The sequence below is a fragment of the Styela clava genome, chromosome 5 (genome assembly GCF_964204865.1).
Source record: "Styela clava chromosome 5, kaStyClav1.hap1.2, whole genome shotgun sequence".
In the NCBI taxonomy this organism is placed as follows: Eukaryota; Metazoa; Chordata; class Ascidiacea; order Stolidobranchia; family Styelidae; genus Styela; species Styela clava.
Genome location: NC_135254.1, coordinates 14,672,663 through 14,691,256, shown reverse-complemented (window position 1 = coordinate 14,691,256; position 18,594 = coordinate 14,672,663). Strand labels below are relative to the sequence as shown.

The 18,594-nt window shown below is 34.5% G+C and overlaps 2 protein-coding genes across 2 annotated transcripts; one reads left to right on the top strand and one right to left on the bottom strand.

The window, feature by feature from the left end:
* The first annotated feature begins 2,073 nt into the window (after positions 1–2,073).
* On the top strand, positions 2,074–2,592 carry LOC120344843 (universal stress protein YxiE-like). Its single transcript, XM_039414159.2, has one exon. It carries the CDS (start codon positions 2,074–2,076, stop codon positions 2,590–2,592), a length of 519 nt encoding a protein of 172 aa, XP_039270093.2.
* Positions 2,593–5,557: 2,965 nt separating this feature from the next.
* LOC120344582 (uromodulin-like) lies at positions 5,558–15,737 on the bottom strand. The gene is made up of 9 exons (XM_039413876.2): positions 15,636–15,737; positions 11,559–11,614; positions 11,287–11,474; positions 9,990–10,177; positions 9,160–9,290; positions 8,400–8,517; positions 7,021–7,192; positions 6,764–6,944; positions 5,558–6,440 (listed from the first exon to the last, which is right to left on the bottom strand). The coding sequence occupies exons 2-9, from the start codon at positions 11,611–11,613 to the stop codon at positions 6,259–6,261; spliced, it is 1,215 nt and encodes a 404-aa protein (XP_039269810.1). The 5' UTR covers position 11,614; positions 15,636–15,737; the 3' UTR covers positions 5,558–6,258.
* Positions 15,738–18,594: the final 2,857 nt, after the last annotated feature.

Below are 18,594 nucleotides of genomic sequence, written 5' to 3'. Positions count from 1 at the left end.
TTCGCAAACCTCCAAACATTGATCGAGAAGCTTAATATGATGCTTGAGGAAAAAAAATACGAACAAGTCTGAGTTGTCTGTTCAACTCGTAATATTTTATTAAACACCGATGAACTATTGAAAATTCTGATATAGAAATTTCTGTGGTGCCCCCCTTTGCTTGGTGCCCTAAGCACGTGCTTATATTGTTTACTGGTTAATCCGCCTCTGCTTATGAGCAAGGCTCAATTTTAAAACCAGATCTCTTACCCACCCACTCGCTAACCAGCGTATCAAGGTATCCGTCAATCGCACATATCAACACAAACACATGGGTGGGCAAGATTTTTAGACCAGGGGCCAAAAAAGTTTCCCACTTAGACTCGCGGGCAATGTAAGTATTACGTAAAAAGGTACATTTTATGACATATATACAGGTTACAAAAGCAACAGTGGAAAACAATAGTCCTCGTGCCAGAACTGAATTTGGCCCGCGGGCCGTACTTTGCCCATGGATGCAGTTTAACACCGATATAGAAAGTATATTATACTGAAGTAGAAATGCTCTCACCCATCAACTAGTACATATATATATCAATCAATGTTGGAAACTTGTTGATCCAAGATTTTAATATGATAACTTCAAGTTAGCAATGTAGTTTTATGCCTATTTTATCGGCGTACGTGACCAACCGCACAACGCCATGAAGTTTGAGGTGACAACATTTCAATATGATTTTGATTATTATGTATATATATACTGAAGTAGACATGCTCCCACACATGAACTAGTATATATCAATTAATTCTGAAAATATATTGATCTAAAAAGATCTCTTGAAATTGGCATTTCAGCCTGATTTGATTATTATTTCCCCGGGCTATATGTACCAATTGAAAACAAAAATACTGTTTACAAATTGCATGCCGATTGGCTTTTTGAAATGGGCGTTTTGTCACCGTTAATTTAGGGTGTTGTTTTCCTAATATATTTCACTTTTTTCCTATTATTTTCCTTTTCTTCGGAAAACAAACAAGCATGCTATAAAACGAACTACAAATTGAAAATCTGCAGTACATCTTATTTGTATTTGAAGCAGTTTTCATCGCAAGTAAAATTCTGCGTTAATGAAGGATATATATAATGGAGACGGTTTAGTCCTAGTCCTACTGTTGTAAACTTCATAAAACATGAGTTAATTTGAGGTATAGAAAGATCATCAAATGCAACGAGTAAAAATGCAGTCTAACGACGCCAAGACATCGCGCATATCGCGAATTAATTTATTTTCGCAATTATAACTTCATCAATTATTTTTGCATATCGACTTTTACATTATTTAACTACTCCTAAAAATACTCTGACAGAAGGAAACGGTCAACATAACGACGCAAGTGGACACAAAGATAAACTGTAGAAAATCCGACAATTTAGGCCTCAATTGCATTCGCTAGATATTTGAAACTTTGTCAGTTCTTAGAATTATACCATATATACGGCACATATACAAATGCTCAGAAACCCAAAAGTATAGTTATGATAGGTGAATAAATTTGAATTGAATGGAATGTTTGTAAAGTTTTAATCACAACAACAAAGAAGCAAGTAATATATCTTGTTTAGATACCGGACTTACAATTTGTACGACATGTTTACTTGAAGCGCAGTGCACACAAACCCCATTCATCGGCTTCCTTGAGCACGTTTTATGGATTTGAATTGGGGATACGTACGTATCTTTGTAGCATTTGTAGTCGAAGGGGCCGAAAAGAACTCAAGCTTTTTAAGTGTATCAATAAGGTATGTTGCGATAGTTGTTGACTTGTCAACATTCAGCAATTAAGACACCGACACGTGAGTTGTTTTGGCGATAAAAAACAGAAAGTGAGAAATTGAAAAACTAGTACTGGCTCATTAAACCCAGGGTGCAATGTAGGGGTACAAATATCATATAGCCTATACTAGAAAATAAGGACATCATAATATAATATAACAACCTCTTCCTGCAGACTAGATTACTCAAATATTTTTTATTGAAATATTGCTAGAACAGTATAGTGAAAAGTATTCTGAATTGTTATATTTGAAGAAAAATGAACGAACCGACTTTAGAAGAAGCAGAGGAAAATGCATTTCAAGTTTTGTTATGTGTAGATGGAAGCAAAAATGCCTACCAAGCTTTCAATTATTATGTTTCTTGTATTCATAAACCAAGAAACAAGGTATTTCTGGTTCATGTCACGAATATGGTCTACCCATTAGATTATACATACACTGGGGCAATATACGACCCTCCAGGAGGAATAAACCCGTCACCAGCAGTGGCAAGTCAATTCATGGAAAACGAAAAGAAAAAAAGCAAAGAGATAAAAGCTAAATACAATGCAAAGTGTGAAAAACACGGGATTTCACACGAATTCGTTCTTCTGTCAGAGAATAATAACGGTATCGGCGCGCCAATTGTTGCCGAAGCAAAGAAAAGAGGAGTGGATATGATTTTGCTTGGTAACCGAGGACAAGGTCTTGTTCGGAGAACGATACTTGGATCCGTTAGTGATTATGTACTGCACCATTCACATGTTCCGACTCTAATTTGCCCGAGGAATGCATAGATAATAACCATGGCGATTTTTTGTCAATAAAGGTTAAAATATCCATATCAATTTTTTGTACTTGGAATCAAAACTTTTCTCAATGTTGTAGCACAGAGTTCCACTAGAATAAAGTTTTGAAATAGAGTATAAGATATAATCCTTTTGTGAATAATATAAATATGCTGTAATAAACTGTATTGATATGGTAATATTGTATTATATATGCTAATAAGAATGCTGGTGGACAGGTTGGCCAAAGCCATACACCCCATATTATTAAAAGTACTCTAAGACTAAAATTACCGACCTTTAAAAATGCAATCAGATATATATTAGGGACTTGGTTTTCGCTTCTCCATAACCAGGTTAGGCTTCCTTTCTTCGAGGAAGCGGTGTGTTCATTTTCCCCCTACTTTTGTGTTCGATTGATTTTTTACTGGTTGAAAAAAATTTCACTGAGAATTGTATAAAAAAGAAAGATGGCGGTAAAGGGTTGCATTAAGCTTTATTTAAAGAAATACGGTAAACATGCGGTGAAGAGTAAAGGCGAAACCAATGACAGTAATCTAAAATTCGTGCACTTCTTACTTCAAACCATGCAAATGCGCACTTTATATTTATTTTCCACAGAAAAATTGAACACTCATCCTATAGTATAGGATAGGCCACACATCTATCTCACTTGGCAAATGTAGAACCACAAACGTTTTGCTCTTGTAGCGTGTCAATATCAGCATGAATTGAACAACTTTAATATTTTCTACCATTTTCAAAAATGTCTTATCTTGAAAATTATTTTAAATCCAAAAAACGTTTTTATAGCACCAGAGGCATAGCCATTAATTTATAAAGGGGAGGGAGGGGGATGGGGGAGGGGGGGTTCAAGAGGCTTGAGGGTCTAAAAAGCGGTTCAGTCTACAAAATATTGCTATGTGTGATACAGATTTTTGTTTTACATTTCGAAGGGAGGGGGGGGGGGGCGACTCTCCACTTCCAGTTTAATTGACTTTTTGTCATAAACAGTCTTTGGACCATTTTACAGATATTCTTTCCAATATCAAACTTCATGAGAAATTCAACTGTTGTGCAAAATTTCCTCAGGAGGGCTACGCAGGTGAACAATAATAAAGAAAATAGTATACCGGTAACTGCATTTTTCTGCCTGTACTATTTAGGCCAAAGTATCATAATAGCCTAATTAGTTTCATTCGCTGTATACTGTACAGTGTACAGAGTACACCAACGTGAAGATTGTTTTAACTACCCAACCTTCTTGTGATTATGGGAGCATCTCTTCGATAAAGACGCCATTATTGGTTATTTAATTATTGCGTTGTTATCATGTCTCAATAAATGGGTCTAACAAAACTAGAAGTTATCACTGTTTTTCGAACAAGACTTTGTGCCGAAGTAAATATACTACAAACAGTATGAAGTTTCAGCTTGCACCATTAGATAAGCAGGAATCAGGAGCCGCTGTACGTACGTCCACATAGCACAAATTAGTCCCATAACGGCATTCAACATTATCATCAACATGAGCTAGTTATTGGACACGTTTAGTGGCCATAACGATCGTTTCAATATTATGTTGTTGTTGTTGTTCTTGTTCTTTGACACGTTTTTAAAAAGTCGCTTTTCTCTTCGAATACTGGACCAATTGCTTTGAAATTTTCAGTGGTTAAAGATTAATTTTTTCGCTAGAAGGCTATTACTTTTATTTATTTCAAAATTTTGCGTGAATTCTATGAAATTTGATATTTCGTCTAAAATTTTGCTGTATTATTTTTATCCATGGGAACACGGATTTTAGTCAGTGTCATGACTGGTTGTACGTTTTGATTCTGCAAAATTCTTGCTACTGGAAATTCAGAACTTTTTTGAGGGTACCGGTAGCGTCAAAGGTACCGCTAAGGACTGATTCGCTCTGGTCTAACGTGTCCATATATTTGTGCGTAGCTCTCTTGTTATTATGGTTGTCACACGAAGTGGCTCAATGGATCGTTTGTCTCATTAACTACTGGATCAATTGCTAGTGGTTAAAGATTGTATTTATTGCTAAATAGCTATCAATTTTATTTATTTTAATAACTTTTTGTAGGATCCATGTGATTCGTTTTTCACTTCAAAATTTTATGTGATGACCTATTGAAATTTAATCAAAACTATTCGTAGCGGTTCTTCTCTCGTGCTACTCCCATGCTACGCGAAAGACAAAGTTTTTCAGCGGTATCGGTACTGTAAATTGTAAGGTAGACTACTGCTTCGCTTTGAACATCGCTCTGTTGTTTGTAAGTGCGCTCTTTATTGGCGCGTTCTCATTGGTATGACTAAACCGCCACAGGGCGTTGTTAATTACTTTCAAGTTTTTCAAAGCAACGCCCTACATTTGGAATTCACCACGAAGCTGTGACATAATTAACTTCAACAATTGAGAATAGTTGAAATATCCAAGGCACGATACGAGAGAAATCTTGCTTGGCAGCGTGAAGGTTTCGCATGGAGAAACGCACCATAAAACAGCCGACTACAATCATCCCAGAACGAAGTTTAGAATTTACATGTCTAAAACTGCTGATATGTATTATGTGGGTGGGTAGGCCAACAAACATAATTAAACAGAAGAGGTCTGTTAGACATGGTCTCACAGTTCGATAGATTTTAGCCATAGGTATGGGTGGTATTTTCGCACGCCTTTTGCCTCTTTCCGCAATCTCGACTAATTTGTCTTTCGCCGAGGAAGCAGGCCTGGCAGCAGCAGCGTAGTTCGGGATTGGGGACCGCTCGAGAACAGCCACGCCTCCTCGAGCCGATAAACATTTCAATAAGTGTAGAATGTAGACGTTGTTCCCGAACATATCGACTTGCCCTCGGGGCCAATGCCACGTTTATGATCACATTGACATGGCGCAAAACAGCTAGAGGCGCCATAAAGATAGCTATCAGCTCACGCCCAACCACCACAAAAAAGTTCCACGTGAAATCACATTTACTACTCAACCAGTTTATTGTAAATGCTCAGCATCACTCGTTTTAGTACATACTGGTAATGAAGTGCATCCTCAGGCGGAAAGGAGATGTACGAGACAAGTACAAAAAAATTTAACGAAAAGGCAAAGCAGTACACAAAAACAAACTAAACAAAAAACTGTTTTACACACAAGTTACAACAAAATGGCAAAAGTTGGCAAAGCTGCCAGATTAATGGAACGGTTGGACAAAAATGCTGTCCACGAATCACTTATGCTCAAGATATTAAGGCATTTGTTTGCAAAACCGTTTCATCATGATTAATTAAATCATTTTTAGCATTATAACAGTTAGAAGCGCTACAAAGAAAAGCCGCAGTGTCCATAAAACCACATTACCACGTTTTTGAACAAAGTTCAACAAAAGCCTTCAAACTATTATCCACGAACCCATAATCACTTCTCATACTTTATTATCAGCGAAAGCTGAAACGCGACTTTATGACAAGACATCTATTTCACTTTTTGTGAGCTTTAAGCACATTCAGCAAAGTCCAGGGAATGCTATTCAGTCGAAATATCCGACAATTGTCGGTACAAATACATATTATCGTTTGAATGATAAGTATATCAATTGATGACTATATACATAATTAGCTAGTTTTTTTCTTGAAATGAGTGATGAACTGACATGATAAACCACGCTTCATTCTAATTATATGCTGAAGCCTTTGTTGATGGTGCCGGTGGCAGTAACTTCGCCAGAGCGCTCGTTTGACCTTTTGAGGCGCATCATCACAATCATCAAGGCCATGCTGAGACACAACAGGCAGAAACCTGAGAACACTCCGATGATGATGAGAAGGTTGTGGTCGGTGATGCCGTCTTGGGGTTCCCCTTCAAGAAATAAAATTGAAAAGTTTAACAATAAAAGAGTGGAGCAACTGGGAACTGTTCTGTCGCTAAGAGACCCCCACATTGATTAAATATATATACTGATGAACGAGGAGTATATTCTTAATACTAATCGAGTCACGGGAGAATGTTGTCAGGTCGTATGAACACCTACCACCTGCAATTCTTCAACAAAAAGATTAGCACATGCTGAAGCGTTGCCGGAGGTGCTGTTACATACGAAGCGGTGTGACGTGTCAAAAATTGTGAAACAAACAACCCGATCGCTGAAACTCATGGTTTTCTGCGAACGTTTTTCTACTTACCACGGGATTTCTCGTGCGAAATGGTTTCGTTCTTGATTATCACAGTAGCCTCTCCTGTATTGCCACCAGTAAAGTGAATCTGCACAGTTGGGAATCTGCTAATTGGTCCGGCCGTAACGATGTGCTCGTTGTTGTCGATGAATTGTCCACTGCTACGTCTTTTACGCCGGGCACCACATTCCTGAAAGTATTACATGTATTGTCAAATCATGAAATTCCGAAACTACGTACGTATGTAGTTTGGTAAAGTAACTTACCGGTTCACAGGTGCCTTCGACGCAGATCGTGATGTCGCAATGAAGCCAGACGGTATTGTACTCATCTTCATTACCAACAAATTTGAAGACCTCTGTTCTCCATAGAGCTTGGTGATTTATGCCATTCTGAGTAACTCTTACGGTGTCTTCAACCGCTCCGTCGACAGCGCATCTGTAAACACAATCACAGCCTTCCAGTTAACAGGACCTTCTCTCATCGCGTACTTATCGGAATGCGGAGACTGTTAGCCCGACAATCACAAAGTTAGGCGCACTTTTAATTACCACTCACAACTTTTCAAAAGCCCGGGGCAACGTCACGCATTTTGATTCGAAAATACAAGAAACGCATTAACTCGTTAACAACCATCACGTCATCGTCATTTAGCATTTATTGTTTGTCACATTACAGTGTGCAATTTGCCAACGTTATATATCAATTATGATATAGGACGCTCCGAAATAGCAAGTCAAATTCTAAGTTTTTGATAAAACTGAAATATTCTGTTAACTTGGTGACGACTCAAAATATATTGTTGTATTGCGATCACAATATGATAATATGATAAGCTGAGTCTGTGTGGACGCTAAAATATTATTGGAAATCAATGTGAAACATCTTTCCTATCTAATGTGTTTATATGTATTCAAAAAATAAAGTTGCATGAATGTAACGCTTTGGTAGGAGATATCGGTATGATTAAAACATTCATTATCCGCGGAGTATTGAGGGTTAATATTAGAAATCTTCTAATCAGAAAAAACGAGACCACAATTTAAGTCACCACCCTCGGGCTATCACAAATCTGTTAACCCGTTGGACACCTGTAAGTCAAATCATAATCACGCTGTTCTTTGTATCCGATTGATAACAGTCTTAACCATGGGTGAACGGGTTAATATATCATGTTTCATCGAAATTTTTCATTTGAAATTCTTGCTTTATTCAAAAAATTTAACGACTAACAAAGCAGTTATAATACGGATTATCGGCCAATTTGTTAATAAGTCAGTTTCTAAATGTTCAATTGCTTTATCAAAGCATCGAGAGCTAATCAGAAGTTAATTGAATTATTCACGATCAACACAATTATATACAGAAAAGAAAATAAGTCGGGGGGCGCCTTTTTTAATATAAAAATGATTGATTTTTCAACTGAAGGTCTGATTGAGATAAATCTGGTCGCAGTGCACAAATACAAACTAATATAATTGTTTGCCATATACACCTGTTATACACTAGGCAAAGATTATATAGTATGTATGTACTTGAATTAAAAACAAATAGAGCAATGACTTAAACATCAACGGTACCGAGGCAAAAACTGTAAACGACGGTTTGCTTAGCGTGCTGGAATGCAGCGAGGGAAAATACTTACGAGTCAGTAATGAGATCGTAGCTTGGCAGACTTTCCGGATCTTCAAATACGGTTGCCCAACATCTTCTCAAAAGAAGGTACAATTCCTCGCTTGGGTCTTCGCCAATGAAGGTGACTCCTTTATTCAAAATATTTACAATGTGAGTATTTTGTTTATTCCGGATACCCGAGAACATGGAGGAACTCAAATTATATAACTTGTTCCCAAGAACACAAAGTATAAATATTTAGTAGTTTGTGTACAAGTTTATTTTTGTTGTATTTTGAAGTCAGTTTTGTTTGATGATAATTTACTGAAATATTACGATGTAAAAGTCATTCTCACGGATTTAACGTTGAATGGAACAAAAAAATCGTGTTCCCACATGCAAATTTAGCACATGTTAACTGTATTGCACGTACGAGATAACACATAAAAATACGAATATTTTGTTCAACTTCTTTAAACACATATCACAATACCATTCAGTCCACCTGATCCCTGACTGGCAGACAATCAGCAATTTCACGAATTTTCTTTAGAATAACGCAACAGGCGAAAAAGTTGCTTCATGCTTGCTTCAATTTATATCAGTGCGCGCGTATGTAAGTATATTATGAACTTAACTACTATTTTGTTTGTCAAAAAATGCTGAAACTTGACCAATCACCAAACGGAAAAAAGTTACAGCCTCATAATGCTAGCTTCCACGCTTATAGACCAGGCCACATTTTGTAAATAAAAACGATCTTGAAATTCTATCTCCACGCAAATACGTACCGACGAAAACGGTCTCATCTGGTTGAAGAGTGGGAGTTCCTTCCAAGATTTCTCTGTAAGCTTCTGATCTGTAAATGGCCATGGCAACTTGGAATTCTCCAGTTCCGATTGCGTCGGGAATTTCGATCCTCCTGTAATGGGGAATAGTCTAGCTGGATATAGTTCGGATAAAAATATTTCACTTTGTAAAAAACCCTGCCCTATTTCATATATATATATTAGATACAGCTGTGTGTTAATAGGAAAATATTTATAGGGTCGCGAGATAGAGGAAATAAGGTGCGTCACGATATTGCATTCAAGCATAAATATTGTAATACACATGCAACAAACAGAACTGGTGTAGCATTTATTAACTATTATATTTCACCGCAGTTACAACTCAGTTTGTTCACATTCATCGCCAAGCATTAGTCGCTATTATTGAAAAACCAGACATTATTGGCATTTTTACGTCAATGGTTTTTGAAATTCATTCATATTGCTTAACTGTGTGTAGGAGTGAAACTACGCACTTCCTAGCATTGCAGCATAAGTGATTTACAGTTTACACCACGGTATTAAGCCGATCATTTTTGGTTGATCTGAGCAATCCCCAAAGCTCCGAATATTTGCAAGAGTTTTTGTTTGTTTTTCGAAAAAGTTTTCAGAGTCAAGTAAGATAGAGCAGGGGTGTTACAAATGAAATTTAAGGACTCGTACAGGTCGTCTGCTAGACTAAAATAATTCGTTGAGAAACTTGAAAAATGGTATTTTGCAGCGTAGAAATTAAAAAAAATTATTTTATCAAAACTGGTAATGGTTTATTATTACAACTGAATATTACTTACAGTACGGTGATATTGGGGATGAAAGCGGCGCTGGCTCTCAAATCAATTTCGTAGGTGCATTCATAGGAAACGCTGATCAGGTCTGTGTTTTCTGGTTGACCAACGATGATTCCATGAGGGAAGGTTAATCCGGTCTCAATGTCTCCAGAAGAAATGGAGTTGACAAAAACGGCGTGGGTGTCGTTGGCCTAAAGAGAAATTTGAAATATAGGTTTTGGAAATTGTAATGCGCACGATGGCGATAAAGAGCAATGACGCGCGAATTGGCTTATAAGTTACGATTTTGGCATTCAAATGTTGCTAATTATCACTAGAAGCGCCTCGCTGGCTTGCGACACGATAAGATCTCCCACCACAATAGCACGATTATCGACGCCATTTCCAATCATTCGTGTTCCAATCAGAACGTAGAGACGGACATAACACGGCTTTAGCTTCAGGTTTGAGATATGCTGTTATTTTGCTGGGCAGTTACTGAGTCCATCGTTTTTACACTATCGAGGATTACCCAATGATATCCACATTTGAAGATTTTCGAATAAAATTGACCCCTTTTCTCTTCAAATTATCGGAATACTATAATGATTTTAAAACGTTATCAGAGTTGTATTTTGAACACTTGCAAACAGAAAAAAATTGTCAGCTTGCTCGTGTAAACATTTTACACGCTTCAAAAGTTTGAAAAGCGGCAATAAAATTACACCAAACAGTCTCCCTCCCTCGACTTTAACAAGATCCCGTTGACAACAATGGCTGCTGAGAGAAATGTGATTAAACTAAAAGCAATGGTAGCATCGTAGCAACACTTTAATTTGAAATATCTGTAGACGATTATGAGTTAAAGATATAAATTATTTTCGGACGAAATCGGAAGAATATAACGAAAACGAGATATTTGTAGCGCAGTACAACAAAAGTGATGAACTTTTAACATCACTTGCTGGCATTTTATAAATTGGTCCATGAATATTTTACGAATTTGGCACGAAAAAAATCGTTTTTATTCGACACGAGTAAATTATTGAACGAAACGTGGGTGGCATTTTAGTCAGTCTGCAAACATGAATATTTCATTTGATTATAGAATTGAATAAAATAAGATATAAAGCAAAACTTGGAAAGGTCTATTCAAATATTTTGAATTTGGGTAATACTGATTGTTCAATGTGTCTCAATTAAATGATAAACAAAAATTTACAAATCGGAAAATCAGGAAAAAAAAAAATTGAAATTATTGTTGTAGGCCGAACAATTTTTATGTGCAGAAATCCTCGATTTTTTACGATGATTTACGTACCACAATTTTCGTTCCACAGTCGTTCAATGGTGACATTCTTTTTATGAAGTAGCCATCTAATTCCTCATCAAAACCACATTCTGGGTCGTTGAAATGGAGCTCTGACATGCTGTAATCAGCGGCATCGGCGGTCTGCTTGTTGAAACGAGCAACGATGGCATCTTGGCCGCATGTAACCTCAAGGATTTCTGTAATTTTGTATATTTAGTTGAATATATCAAGAAAATCATTATGAAATTTGACCCAAAGGAAAAAAACAACCATTAACATACCTTGGGAGACGACGCTTGTAATAGCGAGTCCAATAATTGCGAGTAACAGCTTCATTCTGGAAAAAATAAATTCTGTTATAATAATCCGCAAGATGGCGACAAGAGTCAAGATTCTAAGCCATTGGAGGTTTTATTGGAAAAATTATTGAGAATTCAATAAAAAAAAACAAAGCTATATGTCAACTGTTCATAGAGTGACTACAATCAGAATTTCCAATCAATTTTTCATGTTAAATGGTTTGAAATAACATCGACTTACACGTAGAATACAATAGATATTATCACAGGAATCGAGAATCTTTTTTGGCAAAAATCAACAATTTAAAATTTTTTGTCGCTTTGTGTAAAAATAAATCGGCAGATAATTGACGTGGCCCCAGGCAAGTACAAAAATGCTGTCAATGGTTTTTTGTTAAATATGAAAATGCCAACTGTGTTCTTATTTCTTTTTCCGCTATTAATTCACCTTTTTTATTACAATCATATTGTGTTGCCATATTTTTGATGCTTTTAACATTTTTTCGATATTTTATTTAGCTCGGATTAACCTATCGGACTTATATTTGACATTTCATTAAAAATTTGGAGGCAGATCTCTAGAGGACAATTTTGGTGATAAATATTGTCAAATTAAATTTGATAAAAGTACGTTTTAGAGATTTACGTACTTTTTTACTTTGCGAAAATATTATGTGACAAATAGGTATAATAGTTTCTGTTAAAAAAATGACGTGAAATTGCATATATATTATCCCGAGAAAACTTTAGAATGATAAATTTTGATGGTAAAATGACTCAATGGAGATTTTGATATATTTGAATTTCAAATCTCCTTTGCTACAACAGATTTGAAATACGACAACCCCTAATATTACCAATATCGGCAATTATCGAAAGGAACTTTTAATTTTATGTTGTTAAACTAACAATTTTGTCTTTTAATGTCCGAACATCGTGGCAACCGGTCATTAAATGTCTGGTTTGAATATGTGGCTGTAGGTTTAATCTGCGTTTGATGCGTCATTTTGTAAAAGCCAAATTCCACTCGGTAATTTTATACTGCTTTGTATTTTCAAATTGACCAAGACGTGACATTTATGCGTGTGGAATTTCATTTATTTAATGAGTAATCGGTCTTCTAGATATCCAATTGGCATTCCATCAGAAAAAGTTTCGATAAGGGCTATTGTTTTGTAAAATGTAGTCTCACTAATAACGAAAGATTATCGGCGAATAATAACAGGGCAAGTCTTTTTCATTTTTTGATGATTTTAACAGAATGAACAATACCCGAAAGTCAACGTTCTTTTTTCCTGGGGAGAACTTTCGTCCATCTTCAGTTAGTAAATTATACACACAAAACTCTACAGGGCACAGTATATTTATATGTTTTATTTGGCGCTTTCGTAGTATGTGCACCAAGATGGCGCACAACCTGATAACCCTAACCTGGTACACATACTATGTTCAGGTTGTGCGCCATCTTGATGCACATGCCACGGGGGCATCTTTTATTTTCGATACTTCTTACTGGATATGTTAAGGACTCGACTGTACACGATCGTCGTTCTCTTTCATTTAGTGATATATTTAGAAGTTGTTATCATCAGAGTACATTTTTGCGCATTGATATTCGACAAAGGATTTCTAATCTGTAATCAATCAATAACGAATCGGAAACACAGTAGTAATAAAACTTACAAACCAATTTGTTCCTAATCTATTTTGAAAAACTTTCGCACAATAAACTTGATTGATTATATGACCTCTCAACTCATTTTAGAAATTTGTGAATTGGAACGCAACACGCAAACTAGAAGTCAAACTTCTAAAATAGTGATTAGAAATTTTGAGTTGCGATTTCTTGTAGTATTCACCCTTACCGCGCTGATTATTGAATTGTTTCCATAGGTGTGCCTATATAGGTGTGACTATAAGACACAATCAATATCCATTAGCCATGCTTCAAGCAAAGAAAAATAATCCATTAACTTTAAATGCTTCAAATAGTTTATAGCTACTACTAATTAAGCTTTTTAAAGTGATGTCTTTCTATGTGGTAAAATAAACAGTATGTCAAATCTTTACGAGGACCTTTTTGACCATAATTGAAATTACCTTGACCTAACTTCCTTATCTAATGGCCTTGAGTTTTTTACGATTCGAACGTTTTGACCCTGAGTGTAAAAATGGCTAATTCTACTTGCGAGATAAGTGGTTAAGGCAGATAATACAAAGTATTGTTGATTTTTTTTTCAGGTCAGATTCGAAATATTAAACAGAGTTTACGTTTATTTTTTGAAACTTTTCATTTGCGTGTCATTTTTAAATTTATTTTTTGATTCGTTTTTATCACTCCAACATGAGCCTGGGAAAATAAACGTGTGAGAAATGCAGGAGCACTAACAAGTTTTCATAAAATTTGAAAAGTTTGAAAGAATTAATTATATAATAGAAAGAAAACAAATCAGTTAATCCCCGTCCTCTGAAGCAGATACCAAAATATATAACAATAGATTGTTTTGTCCCTATCCAGATATGATACACAACAACTAATAAAATTGTATTATTATTTGTTTACAATTCATTATGCGCAATAACAACTTTGTTTATACAAACATTTCCGAAGTGATCATAAAACGTTTCAATACACGTTTTAATAAAGCGAAATTGATTTTCATTTAGTCGCTGTGCACTGAAATGTAATTTGTAATCTGCAAGCAAATTAATTTTACAACTTATTGGCTAATGATTTGTTTGGTCGCCAATTTTTACGCGCATTGTTATTGAAATTCAATTGTGAAAAATTACAGACATACAAGAACAAGTATAGCAGTTGTGGTCATAAAATCGGAAAATGTTGAACTAAAATTTCGTTGTTATAAATGGTGGAATTTTTATAAAGACGAAAATATATAGCATGCCATTATTATGGTAAACATTCTTAAATATAGAATTATTTTACCGTTAAAAGACTTGCGTACAAATTTAAAAGCCAAATTAATTTTTCAATTTTCCCTATTCCAATAAAATTATCATTGAAAATTGTAATATTCTGTGCTATGCATTAAACATGGATATTTCTAGGCTTCAAAATTTCAAATAATTTTTTTGAGCAATAATATAAGTAAAAATTCACAGCGCGCCCGTTTCGTTTTACCTTGTTCCAGGCTAATCAAACAATTTAAATAATTTATATTTCAAACAAGAGTCACACTTTATTATACCTATGGATAAGTTTTTACCTCATGCTTATGGCAGTCAAATAAAGGCAAAGACACTTTAAATAATTTATGGTCGAATTATAGAGACTTCCTGGTTGTATTAAATTGTAAAACGACGGAATTGCATAATGAAAGAGAATAAGTTAAAATGGAGAATAAATATTGCACGGCGTAGCAATATGGCGCTAATCTTCTTTTGCCACGAAGCATTACCTATATAAGTAAAAACAGTTTTCATACATTTTCTCGTTATCTTGAATTTAGTGCGTTTCCTATAACATATCTAATCGTGTTAATGAGCAAAACATTGCTTTATAAAAATTCTTTAGCGGATAAAATCTCATTACATCAGACATGTAATCAGAGAAATATTTTCCCTTTTTCATAATTTGAAAATATTCACATTTTGACGAAAAAAATAACATCTTTTATCTATGTAATAACGTATTCATGTTGAGAAATACACCTTGACGGTAAATTTGACTTGATACATACTTATGGGAGTTTATGGAGACTTTAATTAAGCATTTTGTTTTGCCGAGTGGAATAAAATAAATCTTTTCAAGTGCTTAGATAATGCCGATCAAAACAGCGTCATCACTTCAATATTAATCTTTTTATTTATAAATTATTTATTCTCTTAAAAAACAATATATTTTAAGTATATACGAAAAAATTTATTCATGTAATGGAAATTTAAAGAGTTAAATTCTTTCTTAAAAAGGTTTTTCGTACTTTCACATATGTTTTGTGCCAAGAATTTGGGATACCGAAACTGTTTTAATAAAATTGATAGGCAAAAATATCAATGTTAAATTAGGTTTTATTTTAAAATAATAAAATATAATTTTACCTGAAAGTTCTGCTTTGATTTTCTTTCTCGTGATTGGAACTTTATACTTTATAAAAAAATGCTAGTAATTAGTATATTAACGGACGCTTTATTTCAGCACCTGTTTTCAAAATAGAACAAAGAAAAACATTATTTCAAAGTTCCTAATACAATAGCACGTTAGTGAATTTTTTTTCCGCTGGAGCATTGTCTACGCTATGCAATTTACTAGAGTCAATCTGTTGATTAACTGTGTACAAAGCATATCATTGTCGAAAATCTTGTCGTCTGCCTGATGTAACAATTTTTAAGCAATCTAATAATTAAAATAAAAACCGCAACTTTTTCGGAAGCTAATTCAAGTGCACAGTTAAAGTGAAAACTCTAAGAAATTGAAATTTTCTAATTATATCAATGAACATTCATCAAAATAAATTTAGCTAGATTCAATTTAAAAACAATTAGTAATTTTTCGTTTTAATTTTGATAGCTCTGTTATTTCGCATAGCAAAATTATTTTCAGGGTAAAAAAAGATTACTGGAGCACTTAAAATTGGAAATATAAAGTTATCTTGGTAATTCAAATACGATTTAAGTTTCTACATGGAAGTGGAATTTGTCTAAATAAATCCCTAAATTTAAAAATCAAGTTTGTACTGAATAGCTACACGATTTCATATCCCAGATATTTTTTTACACTTCCACTGTCTAGATATTTTTTCATGTGCCGTGGCATCTATTTGCCAAGGCATCTATGCATTTGGCATCACTTTTCCCTTGTACCCCGCTTCTTGCATCGTTCCGGAACGCCAGAAGCTTCCAGTTGAGGAAACGAGTATTTTTCACTAAGCATCGCAACATAATGAATTCGTTTCGCAATGTGTATGCCAATTATATATGAATTGCTAATGCAAAAGAGTCGAGTCGCCTCAGGCTACACTTTTACTTCGACGTAACTATCTCTCATACGTGCAAATTGTACACCTGAATTTCTGAACCGATGCGAATTTTCTTATTACGGAGATATTCATCTATAATAAATAATAAAAAAAATTACAAAGTGCGCTCCTTAGCAGGATACTGAATTTTCAATTGGCGCCTCCTCTGTGCAATTTTGTTTGGCAAATGACAAAATTGAACGCTGTTGACGAAATTAATATGACGACATGTTGTGTCCGTTTTTGACCAATTAGGCGATTTTCGTATTACCGTATATTTTAACTAGGATCGGCCTTTATAATAGTCGCTGTAAAAGAATTTAATGTAATTTTGGCATTTTTTTTTCCTTCAACATACATTTAAACATACATATTGAAAAGGTAATTGAAATAGTAGATATTTAAAAAAAGCATCACCGAACACACAAACACTAAAAACCTTAAATTGTTCAATCCAATTTGTTAACAAAAACGTATTATAATTTTTTAAAAATAGGCAAACACATAAAAATGTATTTTTTAGCAAAACTTATTTTAAGACATCTGAGAAAAACTCAACCCACCTATGGTTCATTTCCGACAAAGCAATTTTCAACAATCAGTTTTTATCATCTATATCAGTTCCTTTTGTTGTACTTGATCGTTACGAAACGACGTTATCCAAATATACAAATTAATTCAAAAAACGCCTGGCGCCCAAAATTATAATAGCGCACCCGAAATTATGACAATGCGCAGGCCAAATTATATAAGTTCGATGTTTTTTATAAATATTTAAAATCTCTTGAGTTCACCAAGGTTCAGTGAGATATTATAGTCCCATTAAGCGTGAGTGCCCGGATTGAAACTATTAAGTTTATGCAATATGACACGAAATAAAACGAAGTAAATGACAATAGTGAACAATAGACAACAATAGATGACCATATACCTACTTTTTCTTCTAAATATTATTTTCTATATTTTTATAAGCAAAATATTGTTCAGTGACTGGTGATTAGAGATATTTGTATGAACATCCCTATTGAATCTTTATTGAATTTGTGGTTCATCTTTCTTTTTTATTGAGTTACGAAAATTTATTTGTTACTTTTATGAAATTTTCAAAATAAATTTTCTACAGACACTTAAACCATGAAAATATCAAATATATATTATTGCTACGCTAACAATGTTACACAACTATTTTACTGGTATTTTGAAAATTTTAAACAGTTATAAACTAATGCGTCTTCATACACAGCAAATTTTATAAATATTGTCGTTCTTGGCAAGTAAATTCTGAGCATTTCATGAAGCAGATATGAAGTTTTTATTTGCGCTTGTTCTTTAAGCGAACCTATTGACCGCTGGTGTTCCTGGGTCATTTTGACACCCCTCTATAATTTTTTTAATATTTCACCAACCAAAAATGCCAAAGACATCATTAATGTGTCCTTAAAAAGCTTATTTTCGTCGCTTTCCACTAAAACGCGCCCAAATTACGTAGCGCAAATGTGTACGGCCGTAATGTATAAAAGTCGAGTTATGTGTAAGAATATCGCATCGTTTTTTTTTATATAAGGGATAAAGTAACACTTTTTGTGTTTCACGACTTTATTCTAAAGTTCCTAACATGCTCCAAACACATTTTTAGATGAAAACACATGTGATAAACAGATGGAGGGGGTGCCTAAAGTCTTTCGAAATAGTTATTATTGTATCTTTAACTCTCTTACTATAAATCTTCGCCGCGATATAGGAATGACTACAATAAATTATGACAGTAAGTATTGCAATAACAACGTTTTCTAACGGACTTATAATAAACAGCTGCGAAGTAACTGAGGGTCAAGGTGGCGATTGTAAATGAAAATTCCTTTCTTAGAAAGTGTGGCAAGGTCATAAACACTTTTCTTTTATCTTTATTGGCCCATGGCTAAACCGTGTATTTCAGCATTGCCTTTTCTATCTGTCATGTGTGATAACTTTCTATGTAGAAAGTTTGTTTGTAATTTAGGTAGTTTATCTTGTTGACATGCGATATGTTGTATTGCGAGATC